Source organism: Apis mellifera, linkage group LG8 (assembly GCF_003254395.2).
Source record: "Apis mellifera strain DH4 linkage group LG8, Amel_HAv3.1, whole genome shotgun sequence".
NCBI classification, from domain to species: Eukaryota; Metazoa; Arthropoda; class Insecta; order Hymenoptera; family Apidae; genus Apis; species Apis mellifera.
Window position 1 is genome coordinate 682,720 of NC_037645.1, and position 17,831 is coordinate 700,550.

Genomic DNA, 17,831 nt, shown 5'->3' on the forward strand with positions numbered 1-17,831 from the left:
TTTTTAGAGATTTTTGTTTTAGACATTTAGGATAATAGACAGACTCCTGTTTTGAATGAATCCATTTCTTTGATTTCAGGAGTATTGCGATTGATTCAATTTCAAGCAAATTTCTATTATTCAAACAATTAATAATTCCTTATCTTCTAGAGTTATAAATAATTTTCACAAACTGCATTTCTGCATATTCTGAATCTTAATGATAATCCATATTGATTAGCTCGTTTCGTACCAACTTTACCAGACATGTTCTAAAACGTATTCGTAAAACGATGAGAATACACGTACTTGGACAAATATATATATGTGTGTGTGTGTGTAGTCTGAGGATGGATCGCGTTATTTCAGATTTATTTAATCTAACGACCGCACAAGACAAATTATTGTTGATTGCAAATAGAAATTTAAGCTGACGAAATTTGGCTAAATATTTGAGGGAGAATTAACGTAAAATCTAATATTTCTTAGAGATACGTGGTTCCACAAAAATTTTTCCTAAAGAGCAAGTAATAAAAATCTTCATAATTATTTCGCCCCGAGTTCAACTAATACGTTGCGTCATCAAAACTAGTAATTATTCTGTTTTTTTGTAGAGCATTACACATGTAGGGCACAGCATATTCTCTCTCTGGAGTAACATTTCGCTAATAAAGAGAGACATTGAAGTTTCAACATTTTTTTTTGTTTTTACTTTAATTTTATAATGGCACAAGATACGTCGCAAATTTACATTACGAAATATTCAAGTTTTTAACGGAGTGTTATCCAGTTGTGGAAAATATCTCGCCTAAATAATCACAACTTGATTATTATATTATGTATTAAAAACATGATAGTAATTTAAGAGTTAATTTCGCGTAATCAAAGCGAAAAAAGAAATTATTACTCTATTCTTGTTCACAGAAATTTTACATAAAGTCAAAATCTTTAGGATTAGATAACAAGATAACAAAGCTCGAGTGAGTTTCTGGATAAACTCCAAAAGGGGGAAGTTGAACGTTTCCCTTAAATGACATTTCTCACTTTCGGAAGATCGATACACGTTCGAAGAAATAAAATGATTTTTCACCGTTTCCAACGGGTAAATACGTGACCAACGAACGGTGGAGGAACAGAAAGAGGAAAGCTCGATAGAGACGAAACGATTGTGGCGTAACGCAATCGTTATCTCTCTCTTATTTTCTTCTCTTTGTCTCTCTCTCTCTCTCTCATCTACTCATCATCATCCCTTCCCATCCTCCTCGTTCGTAATAAAAATTCGCCGCACAAAGGGAGCGGATCGGCATAGAACTGGCCGTGAAAAGTGTCGGAAATTAGAGTATCGATAAGAGAAACAAGAGGACACTATTGGAGGAGAAAAAAAACTCGGTCGCTGGGATTATTAAAAGTTTCGAGAGGGGACGAGACTACCACTCGTGTTGTAAATTAGTGACAATTTTTCGACCGTTAGAGATAAAGTCGGTAAAGAAAGAAAAGAAAAAGAAAAAAAAGAGAAACCCTGAAAAGGCGAAGGATTAAAACAGAAGAAAGAGAGACAGAAAAAGAAAGGATCAGTCGGGACCGTTGGAGGAGAAAATTAGGGAGTGCAAAGCGAAAAAACAAAAAGAGCTCGAGCACCAAGTTGGAATAAGGACGAATAGGAGGGTGGGACGAGGAAGGGACGAGGAGAGAAGCAGGAGGGATGGAAAAAAAAATACGTGGATGGACGAGAATAATGAAAAGAGACAGGTAGCGCGAGGCCAGCGGGGTGGGGATAATAGATGGGGAGAATGGGAGAAAATCGACGCGTCGTCCCGCAAACATCGACGTTGAAAACAGCGCTTGTCCTGGACCACCACGTGTAATTGCAACGAGAAAGTGACCTAGCGGTACGTGACACACGAAAAATTGGATAATGCGAATTGGCTTGAACAACCGGCCTTGGCTTGAAGGGGGGGAGGCTTGTGGACGGTTGCCGAATAAAATCGCCGCCATGAACGTGTACGCGTTCGAGGATAAGCTAGGAAAGGTTGGAAGAAGAAATCTGTTATATCATTGTTGCCGACGTGGTATTATTTTTTTCTCTCTTCGCGAGCGACGGAGAAATTGATACTTCATTTCTTCTTCTTCGCTCCTCTTTTTCTCCCCTTATTCGTGGAACGAAATGGCGCGAAAAAATTGAATCGTTCTTTCATTTCTTTTCTCAGCGTCTTATTGAATTGATGAAGGTTGGTTCGATGGACGAGAATCACTTTCGAAATTTTGTTAACGCAAAATTCTTCAGCAATCGGTTAATTTTGGGGGAGAGAGGAAAAAAGAGATAGTTCCAGTCGATGAGGAAACATTTACCTGGGAGACTCGTTGTGCACGGATTATTCAGGGGCGAGGCTGAAGAGAAGAGAAGACGGGAGAGTTTCGTGCGAGCCGGGTAATTATGGAAAGTTACTGCTCTTTGATCGAAGTGAATCCGTATATTTTATTGACAAACTGGAGGTACTAACTTTTCCATTAGGAGACACTAAGGATTTCCCAACAGGGGAATAAATCTTGCGAGTTGTTCTCCACCCGGTGTTTGCTCAAAGGAAGGTACTCTTAAAAATTGCGTTTAATAATGCATATACTTTGCTTAAAGTGGAGGATAAAAGGGAAGCAGTTTTCTTTTAAGGAATTGGTATTTAGGGAAGAGTTATCGCATTATTTGTCAACGGGGAGTTTATAAATTCGATGGAAAAAGTGAGCTCGTGGAATTTTCTCGCATAGATTAGAATATATGTTATTCCAATATGTTAATTACTTTTTCTTGTTATTTAAATACGATATATATAGAATGGATCTCGACAAATTTACTCTCAGCAAAATTCATCAAAGTTATAACTTTTGAAATGTAAGATATTATTCGATTCGAATATAAAATTTATAGAGAATGTTATTTTTTCAAAATATTTTCTATCCGATGTAAAGTTTTTTTTTGAATTTTTATTATTTCATTAAAAATTTTCTTATCAAAGATTCGTAGATACTTTGATGAAACAAACTTTTATTTAATTTTGATTCTATGTATCATCGCTCTACGATGATGAAACGAAACATTACCTAATTGAATTGCTGTTACTAATCACGTCGAGTGCCGGTTAACAGTGACTCCATGGCATTTAGCATGTTAAATGTATTCGTTATTCATCCTCGATCTATATATATATATATATATATATATATATATATATATATATATATATATATATATATAGAGTTGTCGCACCATTCTCGTTTCGAATCGAGCATATTTGTATTTCCATCTAGTAGAAAATATTTAATCATCAAATATTGATCGAAACTCTAATCGAAGAATTTATTCACGTAACAATTTTTCGAAATCAAAATTTCGATTAGAATTTAATTTAAATAAACGAATAGTTTTAAGTAGCCACGTCGAAAAAATTCGAACGTTTACATTTATTGTTATTTTTCTAATCGAGTTTCTTTGATTAGAAAATGTTCGATCATCGATGAAAACCGCAAGTAAACCCGATATTAACCGATGTGAAATTTATTTAACGTTTCCGATATTTCAACTCGGACGATTCGGGGAACTTCGATTAAAGTTTAATTGCTTCGCATCACCGGAAGCGAGCCGCGTTGAAAATGACATTTTCACCGTATCACTTTTGTTTCGCCGTGATAAATAGTACTTTTATAGTCTCTCACTTCGTTTATCGCCCTCGTTTCATTTAATGTTACGTAAAATGCTCCGTTTTCGTTTCTGTCGCTGATATAAAAAAATGTACACACACACACACACAGACATATATATTGATGGAACGTTTCGTAGTAACTCGTCACGATTTTAAAACGATTTACTTTATAAACTATAAAGTATTTCGAATAAATAAAGGTATTCGTAGAATGTCCAATTTTTCGCGTTCCACAGAGAGGACAGGGGGTAATTTTTTTCGATGATAAAGTAAGTGTACAAGGAAAGAAAAAATACAATTTTTTTTTTTTTTTCATTTAAAACTTCGTTTTCGAGCGAATCAAGTTTGAATATTTTTCAAATATAAACGTTAAATTTTATCGTTCAGGTTCTTGCTTTCGAACATTTACGATTTTCGAATTTAATTCTCTCCAAAATTAATGGAACAAAATGAGAGATTCTTCTTCGACGAATCGTTTTTTAAAATTCACTTTCCGCTTTCGAGTTATGAAATAAGAAATCGCGTTGATTTTTCTTAGAAAAAAAAAGGCAAAACTATTTATTTAATTTCGCAAGCAAATGTACTTGGAATATTTTACATCTCGAAATCGAATCGAATTCGACAATCGAATCTCGCTCATCAGCTTAAAGGGGACAAGCGAGAGAGAGAGAGAGAGAGAGAGAGTTTTAATTATGTAGTTGAAATTTTGCGCGAAATTCGAGTAACGAGCGCGCGTGTAGAGCATGTAAAAATAGGTAGAACGTGGAAAACGCGGATGTTCGTTTCCATGTGCCCGGGCACACTTCCAATGTACACACGGTTAAACTCCGTTGTGGCTGACCTTTAACGAGTTATTCTACCGCGCCCGATTCAAGTCGCGTCCGCCACCAGTCGCGAAACACCACCGGCTACAATTACAATTCCGACCGGTCGAAATTATAAAATTGAAACAATCAATTTATCGATGCCGCGAGATTGCTCTTCGGTTTTGCCGAATAGAAAGATGCGAGTGCCGACGGTATCGTGTAAACGAGTTCCGTTCCGTTTCGCAATTTATCAATTTCTCTCTTTATTTATTCCTTTCCCCGATAGCGGAAAATCTGTTGTCTCGATAATGTTGTATCGATTAATAACGTATTCGAATGGATATTTAAAAAATTTTTCTGAAAAATAAAACGAATATTGTTATATACATTATGTAGATTAGGTACTGTGTATAAAATATTAAGTAAAATCCTGATAATCAACGATATCTCTACTTTACAACTAAATAAAAAATTAATAACAAAGCAATAATAAAGAAATTATTAATAATAAATTTATTAATAAACAATTTAATCCATTATTATTTAATGAAATAAAAATTAACCCAAAAATTAAGTTAATAAAGTTAATATAATTAATCCATAAGAATAATAAATAACTTAAATGTTAAATTACAAAAAATATTCAAATTCAATCAATTCAATTAGAATTAAATAAATTTATTGATAAAATAATTATAGTCAAATTTCCAGAAGAATTAAATTTAAATTATTTATTTTATTTAAAAATAATATTAACAAGTAAATTATTAAAGATATATAAACATTATCTTAATAAATTTCTAATAATATAATTAATAAATCAAATCTATGATTCTTAATTTCTGGTGACCAAGTTCATAATTTATAATTTACTAACAATGATAAACTCAAAACTAATTCACAAACAGAAAATACTAAAAAAATTAAAAATAATCACCTATTAATTTCACATTCAATAATATAAAATAACACAATAATAACTAAAAATTCAATTAAAATCAAGAAACTTAAAAAGTTTACATTATACATATAACAAAAACATAAACAACAATAATATTATTATAAATAACAATTTAATAAATTCTAATCTAAATAATTTAACTTAAAACAATAATTTTATAAATTAAAATCATACTATAATAATATTTATTAGCTAAATTTATATTAAAATTTAAACAAATAAATATCGATAATTCCCAAAATTACCATTTTAGATTAAACTATTTTTTGACAAAATTTATTATATCAACAATCCTTATCTTATCAAAAATTACTATATCTACAATAATTTCATTAATTCTAACAATCTATTTAAATAATATCTTTAATAATCCATTAATTTTATTAATCTCCCTATGTATGTAATCTACATTTACATACTAATTATCTACATATTACTACCTATATAGAAAATACAATTTACTTTTATTCCGATATACCAATGCATCGGTGAATAATTTTATTCAACTTCACTAATTTAAAATAATTACAATATTATTTCAAAATTGTAACATTTTCTTTAACTGTGATCAGAAATCAATTTAAATATTAAAATATTTAAAAAATCGAGAAAAATTCCTTTCGAAATTGTGTCCACAATTGTTTCGAAACGTAATTCGAGATTGTCGCGTGATCATGGAAACATCGGGCTTATGAAATTCATGGATACCGCAAATTGAATTGATACGTTATTCCCCCAAGTCGCGAGAATTAAACGGGGATTAATATACGGAGGTTGATCTTATAAAGTGGTTGGCGAGGGTATTTCGTGAGGGAGCTCGGAACTGCATATCTCGGCCAAGAATTTGTTGCGTACTTTAATACGTCGTAAGCCGAGAGATATCGCGTATCGGAGAAAAGTAATTGCGCCGCTAAATGAAATACAATGCACGCAACGTTGTGCGAAAAGGTTGTGGAAAGCGTAAACTCGTCTTAATTGCTTCAACAAACTGGGAATAACTGGATGTACGAATAGCACGCGTTTAGTACGTAAAATTGTATCTAACGGAGAAAAGAAAAGAGAAAGGAAGGATCAATTTGTAAATAAATTGAATTAATCTATCGTGAGATAAAATATCAACTTCCAGTTGGATTATATAATTCTTTCGAATTGAATTTTTATGCTATCCTTGTTTCAAAGATAAACATTCTTTTAATATTAAAAAGAAGATTCTAAGCTCTTGAAATTGGAAAAATCTTTTAAAAATACTTTCGAAATTTGATTGGAAATTGTTTAAAGATTTACGATCTCTGTATTACAATTTTATTAAATTGATCCTTTCTTCGAAATATTATTATAAATATTTAAAAATGCATTTCTCTCGAAATGCTCACACAATGCATACGATATTTTATATACTCGATTTACTAAGATTTATTGTCTTAGCGTTATAAGTTAAAAAAGAAAAATATATTTAACTCGCGAGATCATCAAGAAAATATCGATAATAAAGTAACAAAGAACGATGTATTGCAGTCGTATCGAATGAAATATCGCGCACGAGCTTGTTAGCTCCGAAGGAAGACGTCTGACGTCTTTCACGCTGGTCCAAAATGAAAATTAATTACCAGAAACTGCTCCGAGACGTTAACATCAGCAAGTTAATTACGCGTTTGTATTCGTTCTCGAACCGAACCCCTCGCGATTTTCATCCCTTCACAATTTGATTTGCCACGTCGAATTTGTTGCCATATTTTTCAACCTGTATTTCGCGTTTCTATTGTTTGTTTCGAAAATATTAAGCCCGGCTTCTCGGCTTCTAGATGTAGGGAATATCGGAGAAAAACGGCGGGGGTTGGAGATGAAAGGGAAGGATTGTAAATCCATCTCTTGGAAGAGGGATTAAAAGACCAGTTGAATAGACCAGTTCTCATGATTATTTAATTCATCACCAGACCGACTTTTGTGGCGCCATCTTTTAACCCCGGCCTTTCTTACGGCCATTCGCCGCAAAACTCGCTCGTCAAATATTGATGCTGGTCGAAACATTTGAAATTAGTTTTTGCGAATGCCCGTCCTCCTTCAATTATTCAATTATTCAAGTTTTATACCGCTGCGGAGAATTTTAACGGTGTCTTTTTTTTACATATTCACGATTTCGTTTAAAAAAAAAGAAAATATCGTTCTTTAAGATGATATTATTTAAAGAAATTAAATAACTGCGTAGAGGAAACAGGATTTGCAGTAATAATTTAATATTTCATTCGGAAATAAATTTTCGAGCAGAAATTATAATAATTTTTATCAGTGAAAATGATAAAGTTGTCAATTTGCTTCGTACGTAATAAAGTTTGAAGGAACAAAAATTTAATTTTCACGGTATTTCTGAAAAATATTTTAAATTAACACATCGCGTATAACAAACGAGTCGTCGTGCAAAACACACGGTTACAATATCTCTCTCGGTAGAATAAAAATATATGAATTGAAAGATGGTGTAAAATATTACGAAGTGTATTCCTTTAAATTTGAAAAGAATAAATTCAAATCCTATGGTAATCGCTATTTACGGAAACATTAGCCATTTTGTATTATAAATTGTCAAATCAAAGAAATTTAAACGAACAATTTAATTCCAACAAAATTAATCGACGATGAATGCGAGAAGGATGCGTTACGAATCGTATTATGAATAATAGCTTTAGATTTATTCCATTTTCAACGTGTATCATCTCACTCTCGCTGATAAATGATCAATCTATTTCCAGACTTGTTCCACTCCGCCTATAAATATATAAACTCGATTCCTCGTTAAATATTTTATCGGTCACCGAAGATCCGATCAACAGTTTCACACGTGTGAAATTCTCGTGCTCGATCTGGTTGTTCGAAGTGCAGAGAGAAAGAAGGAAAGAGAGAGAGAGAGAAACCGCGCACGCGTACGCGAGAGAGAGAAAGAGAAAGAGAGAGGGGAGGAAAAAGGAAGAAAAAGGATAAACTGGAATGCTTTTTATCCATTTAGTTCGGTGTTAATCCAAAGTCTATAAAACACAGCGATGCTAGATCAGGATCCCATTGCCCTTTGGCTCCCTTTTAGCCGTTGTTACCAGCTTATCCCCTTCCAAACTGTCAGCTCGATTGGGAGCCGCTTGGCGTGATACGATCCTCTCTCTGGATAACTACGATAAATCCAACGAAGAATGGAGAGAAAAAAATTTGCGCAAGTTTATTTTGCATTCGATATTAAAATACGTAAAGAGGAATATATTTATATAACTAGAATTCGCTTTTTCGAATTCTTCTCGAGATTATAATAATTTGATTAAAATTATCACATTTTATGCTCCTCTCGAGTGAAGGAGAGCCGCGGATGAAATCAAACTCGAAGAATTTTAGTTGACAATCGTGGCGGATAGTTGGAAAACTGTTTCCACCAGAGAGAGAGAGAAATAGAGAGAAAGAGAATTGTCGGCCATGCTCCAAATATATCGTCGCAATGCTCAAGTTTCGATTGCAGTTATCCTCGTCGTTTCCCCCTCTCCCCAGAAAATTGCACCCCAAATTCGTCTTAGTTTCCATACACGAATTTCCACCCCTATTTGTCATGCTTGTATCGAAGCTACTTATTTGTACACGTCTCTCCGCATAGTAATCATGGAAACGAACGCGCTCCACCAAAACCAAAACTACCATTCCATTGGAATGATCGATTTCTCGAAAGGTCAGCTCGTTTCGACTAGGCGTTTAGTCATCGAGAATACTCTCTCTCTCTCTCTCTCATGGGCAATGACGAAAGTCAATTTACATTTTTCTTTTTCATCGAATCGAATTCCATTCTCCACCAGTTCTCAATCATCATCGTTTATTCCTCTAATCGACGATACTTGTTTCGACGAGATTCTAATAAACGCGTTACAATTTTTAAAAATATATCTCATTATTGGATATTCTTCCTCGAATCGCTTATGACGTTCATTTCGAAAGCAATCTTTGTACCAAGAATTTATCCAGAATATATACAACATATATAGACGAAAAGTTTTAAACTCGCTTTAACGCGGGAAGATCTGATCTGCGCTGATGGGAGGAGGGGGAGAGGGTGGGTGGCAAACGTCTCTGCGGAACGTTTGATTGTTGGGCGGAATGGAATGGTGGCGAGATTCGATATTACCCCGTCAGAAAAGTAATTTACGGTGTCGTTCGGATTTCATCCGCGATCGTGGTCTTCGAAATCGAAACGATTCATAAAGCGAGATAAAGGTTACTCGGTTTCCCCTCCTCTTGCGATCTTTTCTTCTTTTTCTTTTTCTTCTTTTTCTCCTCTTCTCTCGTTGCCACGACAGGGGACACGGTTGTCACGGTTGGTTGTTTTATCAAACTCCTCCTCCCCCCTCCCCTCTTTTATCGGAGTTTCGTTGGCAGGGCGAGGCCCAACTCTCGGGAGCGATGTAATTGGGTTTGAAAGGAAAGAGGATGGAACTTTGAGACAGTTTCGGCTTGTAAGACAAAGAGGCAAGTTTAAAGCTTCTGCTGAAAGCAGTTTACACGCAGGCCGACCTGTTAAATAGCCTCGTCTCAACCCCTTTCCCAAGATCTCCCTTTTCCCATCCTTTGAGCGATAAACCGTTAAATTTTCACCAACTTGACAAAAGGATAAAGGGACGGTGCACATAATTGGTATTCGTACATCGAGAATGATTCGTTTCCTTATTCGCTTCTCCCTATTTATTTGTCCCTTTCTTTCGTTGAATTTTAAAAAATGATTCGTACGATCTTAATGATTCTTTTATTAAGAATATTTCTAACAAAATTAATTCCCTCGCTAGAAAAATATCTATACAAACAAAATGTACAATGATTTATTTCTACTTATCTATCCATAAAAAGGAATTCGATACTTTGCCTTGCAATAATTAATTCGATCGATTCAAAACTCTCAAAAGAGGATTCGATTTAATTTCAGTCGGCAGAGATTTCCAACGATCGACCCTTTCTCGTCCATCCGCCCTAAGTGGCGCAGAATATCAGACCGATATTGCGTCGCGAGCTCGGCAAAAATAGAGCTGTCGCTATTTCCGCCGTCGTTATCGCCCCCCTCCTCCATTACCGTAACCGTAACCGTTATTGTATAGGGAAATCGGTTCGAACCAATCCCGTTAATGATTCGAGCGGTTCGGTCCTCGAAAGCGATACCGATTTCGACCGGTCGCGTCAATCGGCGCGACGCAATTATGACAGGTAGGTTTGCGTGCAGGGGGGAAGAGGGGAGAGAGGGAAAAATCGGCGCTCGACAGGCACTTTGGCGGGCGCAGATACGGTGAATTTGCGCGTGCGAAGCGTATCCACGATCGGCTCGGTCGCCGACAGATTTATCCGGAATTCCCGTGTCGGATATCACGCGGGCCATCGAGTGACGCGGTTATCCGGACAACGGTTCTTTCCGTGGCGGGAATGGGGGAAAAAAAAATGATTTGTGATGAAGTTATTTATTTTATATATATATAGTTTGTTTTTTTTTAGCGAGGAGTATTAGAGTTTTAGAGTTAGAATTTATACCAAGGTGGATATGGAATGATTCTAATCGAATTAATCGTATCTGTATGTAGAAACGTTTCACAAACGAGTTATTTGGCGCAGATACAAAGAAATTCTCCATCGTTATCGTAGGATTTCGATACGGGTACAAATTGGCAGCGAGAGCTCAACTGTTGGAAGTGGTGCTCGGCGGAGAACAGGCAATCGAGGTTGATCCACCTGCAATCGAGGAGGGAGTAATTTCCAACTCGTTTACTAAGAAGCTTGGGAGAAAGAAACGTGTAGAATTTGACGTGGGAATCGCTCGAAGAAGGGGAGACATTCCTCCTAAATTTTTTTATCCTCGTTCAAATATTTGAAGATTGAAAAGAAATCTTGGAGAGAAATATTGATGGCTTCAAATGTTTGTAATTTATAATATCTATATACGTAGCCTCTTCTTATTAATTTTCATGATTTTAAAACATTTACAAAATCATCATTTTAAATATTTTTTATTTAAGACGGCTTCTTCTCGATTCATTTTTATTTTCGCGAATTGTTCGAATTAATTAAGCAAAGTGAAAAATCATTCGCGATATTACTGAAATATTTATATATGTAGCCTCTTCTTATCGATTTTCATGATTTTAAAACATTTACAAAATCATCATTTTAAATATTTTTTATTTAATTCGAAGACGGCTTCTTCTCGATTCATTTTTATTGTTCGAATTAATTAACGAATCGAAATAGAAAACAACGTGAAAAATCATTCGCGATATTACTGAGATATGTATATACGTAGCCTCTTTTTATTAATTTTCACGATTTTAAAATACATTTACAAAATCATAATTTTAAATACTTTTTATCTAATTCGAAGATGACTTCTTCTCGATTCATTTTTATTGTTCGAATTAATTAACGGATCGAAATAGAAAACAACGTAAAAAATCATTCGCGATATTACTGAGATATCTATATATGTAGCTTCTTTTTATTGATTTTAAAACACATTTACAAAATCATCAAATATTTTTTATTTAATTCGAAGACAGCTTCTTCACGATTCATTTTTATTTTCGCAAATTGTTCGAATTAATTAGGCAACGTGAAAAATCATTCGCGATATTACTGAGATATCTATATACATAGCCTCTTCTTATTAATTTTCAAGATTTTAAAACACAAAATCATCATTTTAAATATTTTTTATTTAATTCGAAGACGGCTTCTTCTCGATTCATTTTTATTCTCGCGACTTGTTCGAATTAATTAACGGATCGAAATAGAAAACAACGTGACGGAAAAATCATTACCGAAATAATGGAAAATCTCGAGTACGCGGGATACACTCGTGTAGACTTACTTGCGATAGTCTCAACAAGAGGCAAACTTGAGACAAACGGGGCGGGGAAATTATATAAGCCCGGTAGCCTAATATCGATTCGCCGCTATTTTCGAGAAATTAATAATTGCCACGTATCGATAAGTATGCGGGGAGGGGAGCAACAGCTGCTAGGGCTAGGATATTGAATTAACAGGGCGCCCGTACGGAAACACAGGCGCAAGAATTCCGCTCGAATATTCGTGGAGGCGGTCGTGGCTTCGATCGATCACGCGAACTTTCCACGAAGAAGAAGAAAAGGGACGAGCCTTGGTGGATTCTCATTCGAATTCGTCATCGTATGAGAAATAAGTTTCGTCTCGAGCCTATCACTCCCTCTTCCTCTCTCTCTCTCTTTCTCTCTCCCTCCCCCCTGCAGCGTGGTTATTACGAGGCTGGAATTGATAATATCTCGAGGGAGAGTCGTTGCGTGCGGTAAATAGATAAATGCACTTGACTCGAAGTGCATGAAACGGCACGGCGAAGATAGGGCGAGGCGAATCGGGAAAATGTATTACCACGGAAATAATTTGCATTTAGATCCCTCGATATTTCAAACGAATGGAGACGGCGTTTTCGCAACTCTTCTGAAAATTTCCTCCCTCGTTCCGTTATCTCGCGACGACGATTCGGGAATTAACGCGTAGCGGAATATTTCTTTTCTTCTTCGATCGATAAAGTGACAGGCACGCTTTTAACATTGATTGTCTACAAGTTCTTATAAGTGAATTGTAGTAAAATTAATTTTCAATGGATAATAGAAATTGCTATACGTGTAAATAAAAGTGAAATAAAAAAACAGGGATTTTTCACTTTTCTCCAATAAAAGGAATTTAATAATTTCTCATCAAAATTATACAGAACCGCTAGTAACACTTACACTTGTATTTGTATATATATAAATTGAACGAGTTTCGTAAATACTTCGTAATTTAAAATATTTTCTTGTTTCTTGTTTCAGCGATCACTCAGGGATCGTACATCAGATACTACACAGCCGTCTGGTACGACACCGCGGCTCTAAAGGAACATCGGAGCAGAAGTCGTCGTGACGCTTCAACTTCCGGCTATCCGGGAGACGCGACGCTGAATCTACGTCTTCACGCTCTCGACAGGTTCGTAAAAAAAAACTCCTCCCATCCTCCCTCTTCCTGCAGCTACGATTCTACGCTTTACCGCGCTCCAAGCGCGGAGAGAAAGAAATCGAGGCGCGGTAACGCGGTCAACGGTGGGGTGGGGAGGAGGGAGGGGGTGGAAAGCCAGGGGTGAGAGCTTTATCGGAGGAAAATTCTAGTTTCTCGCGGCTGTCAAAGGCGGAATAATCTATGGATGAGCGGCCATTTTAACTGGACCGGGTAACACGGGAGGAAAGAGGGGGAGGGGAGGGGAATATAAATTTTCATTTCGGCTCGACGTCGACAGACAAACATTGGCCGTGATGTATAAATGATCATGGGATGCGTGGGATGAGGTGGAACCATGATCGGGATTTTTAGTAAAAAAAAAAAAGAAAAAAGAATCCAAAGGATGTTTTGGTAAATTTTTTTCGAACGTCGAGATGCAAATAACTTGAAATAGTTCCTCTTTCGATCGAAGAATTGTATGGAGATAGGTATGGATTAATTATCGTAGATATTATTCATTGTTTGAATGATCTTTAATTTTGTTTTTTTTTATATATATATATAGATTTATGAAGAAAAATGTGATTTGATACGGGATGAGTTGGTGAATTTTTGAACGTGGGACGGAATATTTTTTTTTTCCTTTTTTTTTCCAGGCTTCATTTTCGAGAAAATTATATTTGAAAACTCGACAAATTACTCGTAAAATTTGTTAATTTCCAATTCGATACGAGTGCGCAATCAGCAGAAAGTTATTTTATTTTTGAAAGCATGACAAAAATTTTTCCATTTGAAAACCTTTTTTTTCTTTTTTTTTTTAAATTCGTTCATTACACGTAAATATATCTAATTTATTATCGACTGACAAGACTCTCGTCCCAGAAATTCAGAAAATTATTCGAAAATTATACGTGGAGCATATATGGAGGTATATATTTTTTTTTCTTTACCAACTAACTTAATATTTTTTTTTTTTTTTTTTAGCTATTTTTAACTCGCAATCACGAAAGAGAACAGAGGTTTTAATTAAAAATTATTTTTTCCAAAAATTATTAAATCCAATCAAATGATAAAAGATTTATCCATTACACGATTTAAAACGTTATAGAATTTTTCTTTAATGATAAACAATTTTACAAATTTCTAAATTTCCAGAATACATTGGATTTTCTTAAAAATGAAGAAAAAATAAGAAAATATGATTTCACGTATTTTAATATAATTTTATCCTCGCGAAACAATTTACTTAAATTCGTTAATTTACCTTTGTTTGAAAACGAATTGAAAAGTTTCGCAATTTTCAATACGCCATATCCGCGATGATTTTCTCCTCGTACCTTCGAAATAATACAAAGGAGAATGTTAGCTCAACCCGTCACGATGCAAAGAGGTAATTATATTATGCACGTGAAACCTTCTCGAGGGTGGAACACAACTTTCCGTACTGCACTTCAACCAAAGAAGTCGAATTTTCTTACCAGCCAGCCCGTTCCATTATATTTCGACCGTGCAAATTTACGCGTAATTCAACGCGTCAGCAAATGAACATTCTGGGAGAAGTCTCTAAATGAAATATCGGACGAGATACTGAAATATTCAAAAAACAAGGAACATTATAACACTGGAGATATTTAACGAGAGAAAAAGAAAGAAAGAAAGGTAAAAATGATCGTTCGCATTATATAAAGGGTGTCCCAAAATTAACGCAAGATTTGAATTTGCCGCCATTTTTGCATCAAGTTGTCGGCAATCCTGAAAAAAGAACGTGTCTTCATTATTGAACAATATTTTAAAGATAATATTTTAAAAACTCTCTTTTATATTTATATTCAAATTTTGCATTAATTTTGTATAAAAGAAATTTCAAATTTCGATAGAAAATCGGGCAAAGTTACATCTTTAACTCTAAATTAATAAACATTTCATTTTCAATAGCTTCGTTGTTACATCGACGCGATTAAAAATAAATTGGACATGTAAGGACAAATTGTACGAATGCAAATTTAAATTATATTGATAAATTAACACCGAGTGCAATAATATATTCGATTTATCCGTCCAAATCCCTTTTACGTGTAACAACGGTATTCGAGATACTGTAATTGATCAGGGAAATATAAATAGCCGTATTTGAAAAAAAAAGAAGAAAGAAGAAGAGAAAAACTCGAATAAATTTACATGATTCACCAATTAAGGGAATTATAACATCAAGAGGCGGATAGAGGAAAATCGATACGAGATACATTATGACGAGATAATCTCTGGAACGAGTTGTATCGTAGTAATGGATGCACGATTATCCCCTTGCGCATTATCCGCATTCACGCACACGCGTACGATCGTCAGCCTTGTGCGACGTTGACGGTGGTGGCCGTATGCTTGGTCGGGCATCGAACACAACGACGTCAGATGCCATCGACACGTACCCCTCTAAATCTCCAACAACATTCGCCATCAACGATTCCTTCGATTCCTCCTCCTTCTTCCGGGAGGAGAGTGGTGAATTCATTTCCATTTCACTTGTTCCCTTATTCTTCCAGTTACAGAAACTTGTCTATTCCTCGCTATTCCTCATCATCAACCCTTTTTTCTTCTCTATTCCGCCATTTCGTTCCCTGTTTATTCGATTTTCCGCCGTATCGATCTTTTCCACCCCGTCTTGGCAACGAATCCGCCCCTCGAACTGGAACAACTGGAATCGCTTAACTTGTGCTCTGGAAAATCGGAAATAACAAATTTTGAATGAAATTGATATTCGAGCAACAACTAATTTTTTATTTATATGAAAATCGTTTAAGTCATTACTTCCAAGTAATTTCTCATTTGGAAATGAATTTTATTTGTTGCTCGTTTAAATAGAAATAAATTTTATTCGATTGGATTCGTTGCCAAGCTATCCTCTCTATCCCTCTTATTAATTCTCTCAGGCCTTTTGACTTTTTATTAATTTCACAAGAATAGGAAGAAATATTCGAGTCAACGAAATTTAATTAAAGAAAAAAAATCTAGAAAAACATACGTCAGAATCCTTCGAATATGCTTTATTCTCTAATGGAATAATCCGATATAACAGTTAGCCATGCTAGTTCAAAGTTGAACGAATCGAGATTAACAATGGAGGAACGTTCCTTCTTTAAGAAGAGGGAGGAGATATTCCCGATCCGACCTCGTGAAAAACGGAGGGAAATCGCGTGCGGGGGTGGCGTTAAATTCCCCATCCTGAGCAGTTCCACACCCCCTCCCCCGAGGACTCGCCCGTTTCCGTGGCATTAAATTTTCCCCGAAATTTACGGATGGCGAGACGCCGAGGGAAAAATAGCGGCGGGAAGTGGCGGTGAAATTTATAAATGCGTGTTTCGGATATAACGCGGGTATGAAGGGATTCTTTGCTTCAGATTCGAGATTTGTCTTGGCTCGTCGCCTTCGTTTCAGAAGACGTTCAAAAGTTGAGGAAAAACGTTGATCGTTCGATGAACACGAAGGGATGATATTTCATAAGAAGTTTCGTTCCGTTTTTTTTTCGAACAAGATCGAAGAGAGAGATTCGAGATGTTCAGTGGTAGAAGGGGAAATGGAAAATTTCTTTCCGGTTTCGCTCTATAAAACTCGGTTTTTATTGCTTGATTCGGTTATGGAGGCCGAGCGGCGGAGCAGTTTTACGAGGGGAGAGTATCAAACTCGAGAGAAAACAACTGGAATTCTTCCGGTAGCGTTTCGATAAAGCTAAGTAGAGGATAAATTCGAGGATGGTACGAGGCTTCCCCCGTCGTATCGATGGTAATATATTTCAGAGATAGTCAAACACGGATCGTTTTCCAATCAACCAACTTACATAACCGCGCTTTATTATCTCTTATTTCGTTCAATTATTGGGCCGATTCTTAGAGACATCTTTCCCCTTCAACCCTCGTCCTGATATTATCAAAATTTTCCAAGATATTCCATCCTGTGTGATTAAATACAGGATCATCGAAAAGGATGAAACACTCTTTAACCCTCCGTTACAAAGGGGTAGTTAACAGCGATTGTTATCGTTTGGACAATGGGTATCGGCGACGAGGAGCAGAATCTCAACTCCTGCCTCTCCTCCTGACAGATAAAGGGACGCAATTAAAATCAGCCTCGTCGAAATTTCTTTTGTCCCCCGTTGTGAAGGGCTTAATTGGAGCGTTCGTTAATGAGTGATAATCGTAACACACTGTTGCCAGTAAACCTGCGATACGGTTCCAATTAACCTTAATACCGGATACTTATCGCGTTCGGGCCAATCGCGTCGTCTAATTGTAGAAATTTCGGACGTGGCGAACGGTGGAAGGGCACCCCGGAGAGCGTGTACCACCCCGGAATCAATTCGAAATCGATTCCGTTGAGGTGAACTGAGGGTGG

The 17,831-nt window shown here is 35.8% G+C and overlaps 1 protein-coding gene across 2 annotated transcripts in view; it reads left to right on the forward strand.

The window, feature by feature from the left end:
• Positions 1-17,831, forward strand: part of LOC409692 (disintegrin and metalloproteinase domain-containing protein 10) — a 162,466-nt gene that overhangs the window by 30,338 nt on the left and 114,297 nt on the right. For both annotated transcript variants that reach the window (XM_026442228.1, XM_026442229.1), the window contains one exon: positions 13,283-13,436. In XM_026442228.1, the coding sequence (XP_026298013.1) occupies positions 13,283-13,436 (154 nt within the window). The remainder of the gene's footprint in view (positions 1-13,282; positions 13,437-17,831) is intronic.